Genomic DNA, 8,491 nt, shown 5'->3' with positions numbered 1-8,491 from the left:
TACTATACAATATATATATATATATATAGAGTGATTTATTATATGAAGTCTTAAATTTTTTTATTACCACATTAAAAAAGATTATTTTTTAAATAGATCCCGTTGTATATGTTAAGTCAAGTATTCATAACGTAAAGGAAGGTGAGGTAATTGAGAATTTCTAGGGAAAAACGAAGTCCTCCTAATTTCATGTTCCTTAGTCCATCCATTCGTCCTAGTTGCCGTGCTACTCTATGTATCATAGAAATTAGTTTTCATTTAGCATTTTTCATTTTAAAGTCCAATTTTTGGAAATAATCTTTGGTACTTTAGCAATCTCCCCTTCTTCTTTCGAACCGTATTGAAACAAGATTATTATGAAAAAAATCCGTATACTCGGTCCGAAAAATGGTTGGATACGCACTTCTTCTCCCTTCTACCTTGAGCCATTCTTCTTATTTCCCGAGAACTACAATATCTCATATCTTTAATTATTTGTTAACATCCTAATCTAGGTCTTCCTCTATCCCTCTTTACTCCTGTTTGTGCTGGTGCTATGCCNATCACTATCAAACCAATATATTATTTTACATAAAAGGCAAATTAAATAAAATAGCTACAAATTAGTTGAGACTTATTATAGAAGATTTGATCACTTCCTCTTTGCAATGAGGGTAACTTTCATATTTAAGAAATCAAACTTTTAGCTACAAAAATGGTAGATAATTGGAAACTTTTTACTTCAATACCGATAATGATCTGGTTTGAAGGGTCCTGTTATAGGAACTCCAATATATTCTGCTTGACTAGGTGTTAATTTTGTAAGTTTGACTCCCAAATGTTCTAAATGAAGAGCTGCTACTTCTTCATCAAGCTTTTTTGACAACATGTGAACTCCAACAGGGTGTTTGCCTTGATTAGTCCACAATTCAATTTGTGCCAAGACTTGATTACAAAATGAATTAGACATAACAAAACTGGGATGTCCCATAGCGCAACCCAAATTGACCAAACGTCCTTCAGCAAGTACAATTATATGTCTTCCGTTTTCTAAAGTATATCTATCGACTTGCGGCTTAATGTTTACTTTTTCTTTTGAGTTTTTGTCAAGCCAAGATACATTAATTTCACAGTCAAAGTGGCCAATGTTACAAACTATACTGTCATCTCGCATATTTATAAAATGCTCCGCTTTAATGATATCCTTGTTTCCGGTAGTCGTGACGAAAATCTGACCTTCTTTACACGCTTCTTCCATTGTAGTCACCTCGTAACCCTCCATGGCAGCCTGCAAGGCATTTATTGGATCTATTTCAGTTATTAACACTCGACTGCCGAATGCACGAAGAGACTGAGCACATCCTTTGCCCACTTCTCCATAACCAGCTACAACTGATACTTTTCCAGCCAACATAACATCAGTAGCTCGTTTAATTCCATCAACTAGGGATTCTCGACAGCCATAAAGATTGTCAAACTTGCTCTAAAAAATATAAAAAAGAATGTAAGGAAATAAACAAGTAAGAACCAGTTGATGTTGTTACTTTTGTAACAGAATCATTAACATTAAAAGCTGGAACTTTCAATTTTCCTTCTTTATGGAGTTTGTATAAATTGTGCACCCCTGTAGTGGTTTCTTCACTTATTCCTTTAATCTGCTCTAAATATTGGGGATGTTTTGTATGCACAAGATTTGTCAAATCACCTCCATCGTCTAAAATCATGTTTAAAGGCCTGTCACCAGAAAATAATAATGTCTGTTCAATGCACCAAATATATTCCTCATCAGTTTCCCCTTTCCAAGCATAAACAGGGACACCTCTCTTTGCCATGGCAGCAGCTGCATGATCTTGTGTACTAAATATATTACAGCTTGACCATTGTACCTCAAAAACAAATTAAACAATTAAAATTAACATATCTAAATAAAATATGAAGATTGGAAAAACTTTGGCGGTTGTTGTAGAACAAACAGAATAGCTCAAAACCCCAACGCCAAAACACGACACTGAGTTTACTTCAGTCCCTGAAGAAGGTAACTTTGTTACCGAAAAGTGCTTCGGACAACTACAGTGTCGTGTTTTGGCGTTGGGGTTTTGAGCTATTCTGTTTGTTCTATATCTAAATAACATAAAAACCTGAATAACTAGAGCTAGACCAACAGAAATTTACCTGTGTGGTTATCTCTAGTTGTTTCTTAATTTATTTAAGAAACTAAAAATAAATCTGTAAATAAGCGAATTTGACATTTCATTCAAATAAAAAATGCTTATCATACAATACTGCTTTCTAGTTATCATTTAAATTTTCTTTCATATTTATATTTTTTGACAAGGTTCAAAAGTTAATGATTAGCATTTTATCTTTAAATGTAAAGGGTTATCTTAAGATAACTTATCTACCTTATTTTTACTGTTACAAGAATTTCAAGCTTGCGTTTGACTTACTTCTGCTCCTAATTCCAGTAATGTTTCTATTAAAACAGCAGTTTGAATTGTCATATGAAGACATCCAGCAATTCGAGCACCTTTCAGTGGCTTAAGAGGTCCATATTTCTTACGAATAGCCATTAGTCCAGGCATTTCATTTTCAGCTAAATCTATTTCTTTTCTTCCCCACTCAGATAAACTCAAATTAGCTATAAGATATTAAAACGTACAATTTTATTTATCGGCAGGTTAGGGGTGAAAAGCTTATAAACTTACCAACTTTATATGGTGGTTTCGACATTATTTCCTTTTACTTACGAAATTAAAAATAACTAATTCTGTTTTAGTTAAAAGTTATAAAACTTACAAAAACTAATAGCACGTTTTTAACATCAACCGGCGTGCTTACCGCGGCGTAGCGTTCATATACTTGCATATAGTTAAGAAATGTCATGAAATATATCTTGCCTATGGAAATATATACTGTCAGTGCTTGTGTTCGATCATAGATTACCCTTTGTATATCTATTATCTATGATCATAGATTAATAAGTGTGTATAGATTAGTAACAGTATGGTGATGGATTAGTGCATGTGCGTTTGTAGTTCATGGCATGCGGGAATATGACCACCGTGGCATCTGCATATCTATGACAAACTGACCGTCATATACATAGACCAGAGAGTAGCTGACTGTTTTCGTCTATGGTCATCGTGCTATCAATGCAGTGTATAATCATAGATAGCATCAATCATCATGTTCTCATATCACCTCTGTTGAATTTATGACCATCTATGACTGTTACTTTAATGATTACAAATACCTGCAAACAAATTGTAAATGTGACAAATGTATTACAAATTTACCAGTAAGATGGCGAAACCGAGAAGAAAGAAACATTTACAAACAATAATTATTTTTAAATGTAGCAGTGGTGTACGTCTGCTCCTTTTTATATTTAATAGATGTACAATTTTTAAAGACATTTCAAAAAAAGGGTTTAATTAATTTTTTTTCAATAAACCTAAATGTACTTAAATTAATGCTAGTAAATCTGGTTGATTTACCACTACATCAAGTCACTCTTTTTATTAAATCTAGGATATACCCTGACATACTTAAAGATTTCTTTAATAAACCTATATTTAAAACAACACATATATGCTTATGTGAAAACAACCACCTTTTAACTGTTTACTTATGTGTTATATCAATTCTTACACCTGTAATTAATATTTGGTTACACTATTCTTATCATTATGTATATAGGTATAAATAAAACTTCTTTAAATATTAATACAATAATAGATCGTCCATTAATTACGTGAGATTGAAAAAGAGAAGAGAAGGAATGTTGTGGATATATAGCAAAATATCATCAAGTCTCATCAAAGAGCAGAGGATCCAAGTTTAAAAAGAAACACGTAATTAATACTTAAGCAAGACATTATATTACTCATAAAGGTGTTTGCATTTTTATGAAGGTCCTTAAAAATAACAAAATAAGAAATCAATAAACTCTTTTATTTCGAAAATAAAGATAAAGTTTAAATGTACGTCACTGTGTCTTCCTTTAACTTATTTGTTAATCAGTATTTAGCAGAAAGAATAACAGTAGTATACATCATCGGCTATTATGTATTCTATAATACATAAATAAACTGATTAATTTATTTTATTTTTAAAGGACACACTATGCTATACGCGCTATACGTAATAGTGTATTTTTATACGTTGTTCATATCAAATCCCATACATGTGCAGTGAAATAATACTCGTCTTTCGTTTAAATTATTTTAAATTTGATATGACAGTTGTCAATTTTCATTTATAATTATAAATTTTATTAACGATTTTATTATNNNNTAACGATTTTATTATTATATAAAATAAAATTAAAAAGGCTTGCGCCCTTACAGTACAGTTATACTACAAACATTTAAAATCCATGGATGATATCACCGGTCGCACCCATTTATTAGTATTTGTATGTAGGTATTATAGTTAAGTAACAGTTTGTTACATTAGATTTTAAACGAACACTGCTATTATAAATAAAATGGACTCCAGGAGTGAATACAATGTTTGTGCTTTGGAAATTCGGCTCGATTTATTCAATTAATATCATCGTTTCTGTCGGTCGTTTTCTGAATATGAATTGTAAATGTGGCTTTGTCAGTCGTGGCTGGTAGTTGCTGGTGCTTACTGGAGCTAATCAACAAAATTGGACTGTTAATACTTGCTACATTGTAGTGACGATGTTGCAAAAAGAATAAAAAACGCACTGTGATTAATTGTGATATACTACTTTACAAAGTCCCTTTTAAGCATGAGCCTGTCTCTGCCTCTTTCATGCTCTCAGAGAGTAAAAGAGGCACTTTCGAGTGCCGGCATAGATCAGAAGTTAGACATCGGTTCAACTATGGCAAACAAAATTCTAGCCCCTGTTAAAACAGAACAGCAGATTTTGGAAAACTCAATGTTGGAAGATGATCCCAATGCAAATTGTGCTGTTACTCAAGAAGAAAAAATGCGACCACGATGGGGCCCGCAACATAAAGGAGCCCAAGAATTAGCTAATCTATACACAACAGGTTATACTAAAATTTTACTGATTTTTTAGCTTATTTTTTAAATCGACATTAACTATGTACTTTTTGAATTAAGCATGTTTTTTTTAAACATTTGAATGTTACTTTATGCAGTAGGTAATTGTTATATTTCGTTGCCTTTTATATTGTTCATAAAAAGATTTCTGTATTCTGATTACAGTGTTGTAAAATATCGAATATAGTTGCAGTAGTGTAATTTTTAAGTTTCATTTCAAATATATTTAGGATTATAATTTGAACATTTATTTTTAATATAATACAGTAAGATTTGTACTTTCTTTTACAGGTAAAAGAACTCAGGAATGCATTTGCGTTGGTATTTGTATCACCCTTATGGCTGTCAATTTTTTTTTTATCGTTACTCATATTCATTTGGCAAACTTCAGTAGTATAATACTGGCAGCATTGTTTGGCATAATGACAGCAGATTTTGCTTCGGGCCTTGTACATTGGGGAGCAGACACTTGGGGATCAGTTGAATTACCTATTATAGGAAAGGTATATATTTGTGCATGCAGTTCAGAAGGGAACAGTTTTATACAAATGATATTTGTTCTTACTTTTAATCAAAATTTCTGTTAATAAAAGAGAAATGGTTGTGGGCCTAAAAAAGACAGACAGGTACAGAAAAATTTGCATGGCCAAAAATTGTAGTAAATAACTTAATTAATACTTATGCTGTTTTACATGATCGGCATGTTCCTGAAAGATTCGTTTATGTGAAAACAATGAATGTTTCTACCTTAAAAATTATTGAAAATAATTTATTAAGTTTTTATAGAATCAACATATACATGATATGTGCACGAATTATATTTTAATTTTTATTAACGTAGAGTAAGTCATAATTTCATTCTCTTTTGAAATTTGTTTTTTTATTAAAATTGCAGAGATTTTTTCCATAATACATTTCTCATATTTTAGAAGTAACGTCACACTTACAAATCATCGATTACATTTCATTTTTAAATTTTTCATTTTATTGTCCACAATTTGTCGAATGATAACTTTAATACATATTAAAATGTTTTCGTCTAAAATTCGCGTTTTAAGTTTGGCATAAAATATCTGTTTGATATTTACTTAATGTGTAAAAAATTAAAATAAAATTTGCACACCTTTAATAATTTTACCCGGTCAATAAATGTTAAAATTCTGACACAAACTTTTGAATAGTTTTCTACATTATTACTTATTTTTAAGAATTTAAAGCCATTTTGCGGTTTTCTATAAATATAATGTATATTTTTACGCCAATGTTTCAGGAACTATCTGTCTTGTAAAGCCAGAATAGGGTGTACATGATGCATACTAAAAATTACATTTCTCACAAGTAACTTAAATCATTTACTAACAAGCTAACATAGATGTTAACATATAGCTGTTCTCCTGCAGTTAGAAACTGTAAAAGCTTGCATATATTTAGAGTTTAACACCGTAGAATTTCCTGAGGCCTTTTCGTGAGCACCACATTGACCCTACGTCGATAACTCGGCATGACTTCATTGAAACAAACGGAGACAATTTTGGTGTCACCATTCCATTCCTAGCAAAGATAGTTTGGGATTTTATCGTTTTGCCAGAGGAACAACTTCGAAATAAATTCCTTTGGATCTGTTTTGTATTTCTGTTGGCTATATTTGTTGCAATGACAAATCAGGTAAGAAATAAAACAAAGTATAAATATATATGTAGTTTAAATATGCTTGTGAAGTTAGTGTTGCTTGGCTATTTTATCATCTAATTTGTAATGTTGTGCTAATTAAGGTGTAAATAGATTTATTGCTTTTATCTAATGATAAATTTATTTATCACATAAGTACATATATTCAAGAAAATCAAATGTAGTTCTGTGGAACTAATTGTAATCTAAATAAACCACTAAAATCGAAAACCAGATAGGAACGTTTAAAAAATTAATATCCTCAGTTTCCAACTAACGTTTTTTTATGGAATTTTTGATTATAGTATTTCATTCGTTTGCTATTCCATAGTTTGTTATGCATATATTATATTTTTAATAGTATGAGGAGCTCAACTTTCTGTTGTTGAAGGTTTTTGTATAGGTTTGTACAGACTATGTCGTTGATGTAAACGCTATCTCAATAATTTTACAGTATGTATTTTTATTGCAAAAAGGACCCAAAGGGGGCCGTCAAAATTCGTAGGTGCGATGCAATCATCGAGTAGGATATCATACACATGTATTCTGTTTATACATTCCTAGCTTTTTTTTAAATTTTCAACCGCATTTTTTATTTATAAGCCAAAATTTCTGAAAAATATTCTCCCTCAATCTCTAAAATTGTACTTATTTTAATGCAGTTGATTTGAAAAATCATGTTTTCAAAGTTGTTATACATACATTATTTAAGGTTCAGTTCTTTTTTTCTATATTATATGTTACATTTATTTTTCATTGGAATTGTTTTTATTGTGTGTACTTTTTCTAGTATTATTTGCTTTTATTTACTAAGTTTTAACTATGAATAATTTATTCTAAGGATAAGTTCGAAATCAATAAATACCTAAAACTAGAAATATTTTATAGATATTGATTTATTTGAATTTTTAATATGAGACCAGAAAATGTGCTATGATTACCTTTTTTTAATCGAAAAAGAAGTTGGTGTGCACTTTTCTCATTCTTACTCGTGTATTAGATTGTATTAATTAAATTTTAATATGTATTTCTTTTCCTTGCAATTAAATTTCACTTTAAGGTCGCAAATAATTAACTTGATTGTTAAGTTAATGATGATGTATAAAAAAAATCTTTATTTCTTAATACTTCCTATAATGTATTTAATATTTTGTAGATCCATAAATGGTCTCACACATATTTTGGGCTACCCAAGTGGGTAATATGGTTACAGGAGCACCACGTTATACTGCCACGTCGTCACCATCGAATTCATCACGTGGCACCCCATGAAACATATTTTTGCATCACAACCGGATGGCTCAATTGGCCCCTGGAAAAGTTGAGATTTTGGGGGATCTTAGAATACATAATCGAGTTCACAACAGGATATAAACCCCGAGCTGACGATCTCAAATGGGCACAAAAGGGCACGTGATATTGTTTTTAATTATTTTCTCCCTTTTATTATTATTAATTAATTTTAAATGTCATCTACAAATTAACGCTTTAAAAGAAAACGTACTTTGGTTGATATTTGCACATGAGAAGTTACCCCCTAATTAACGCATTTTAAAAATTTTAATTAACGTGGAACCTGTTTTCATTGGTAAATTAATTTGTTATTTGCCATATAGAAAGTGGGGGCCTTGTTAAGCTTTAATTTATTGATAACATATGCAATGCTTTAAGAATCATTGAAATATCACCGTAGTTACACCTTTTTTTTTTAATAATTTATTATTGTTGTTGACGTCCAATGGAGCACCTCCTCTCAGGTGACCATACGTACTATATATTACTATACAATATATATATATATAGAGTG

The 8,491-nt window shown here is 30.7% G+C and overlaps 2 protein-coding genes across 3 annotated transcripts in view; one reads left to right on the top strand and one right to left on the bottom strand.

The window, feature by feature from the left end:
* Positions 1 to 542: 542 nt before the first annotated feature.
* LOC108739829 (adenosylhomocysteinase) lies at positions 543 to 2,867 on the bottom strand. 2 transcript variants are annotated; one of them, XM_018473898.2, is made up of 4 exons: positions 2,685 to 2,867; positions 2,427 to 2,617; positions 1,524 to 1,865; positions 543 to 1,462 (listed from the first exon to the last, which is right to left on the bottom strand). In XM_018473898.2, exons 1-4 carry the CDS (start codon positions 2,707 to 2,709, stop codon positions 722 to 724), a joined length of 1,299 nt encoding a protein of 432 aa, XP_018329400.1. In that variant the 5' UTR covers positions 2,710 to 2,867; the 3' UTR covers positions 543 to 721. The 2 variants fall into 2 exon arrangements, with proteins under 2 accessions (XP_018329400.1, XP_018329401.1); XM_018473899.2 differs by lacking the exons at positions 2,427 to 2,617; positions 2,685 to 2,867 and adding an exon at positions 2,152 to 2,237.
* A 1,408-nt stretch (positions 2,868 to 4,275) lies between these two features.
* The window catches only part of LOC108739801 (transmembrane protein 189), a 7,054-nt gene continuing 2,838 nt past the window's right edge, over positions 4,276 to 8,491 (top strand). The window contains exons 1-4 of the mRNA XM_025975702.1: positions 4,276 to 5,003; positions 5,308 to 5,519; positions 6,463 to 6,681; positions 7,841 to 8,093. Coding sequence (XP_025831487.1) covers positions 4,739 to 5,003; positions 5,308 to 5,519; positions 6,463 to 6,681; positions 7,841 to 8,093 — 949 coding nt within the window. The 5' untranslated portion in view covers positions 4,276 to 4,738. The remainder of the gene's footprint in view (positions 5,004 to 5,307; positions 5,520 to 6,462; positions 6,682 to 7,840; positions 8,094 to 8,491) is intronic.

The sequence above is a fragment of the Agrilus planipennis genome, unplaced genomic scaffold (genome assembly GCF_000699045.2).
Source record: "Agrilus planipennis isolate EAB-ADULT unplaced genomic scaffold, Apla_2.0 scaffold253, whole genome shotgun sequence".
In the NCBI taxonomy this organism is placed as follows: Eukaryota; Metazoa; Arthropoda; class Insecta; order Coleoptera; family Buprestidae; genus Agrilus; species Agrilus planipennis.
This window is presented reverse-complemented; position numbering and strand designations above follow the sequence as displayed.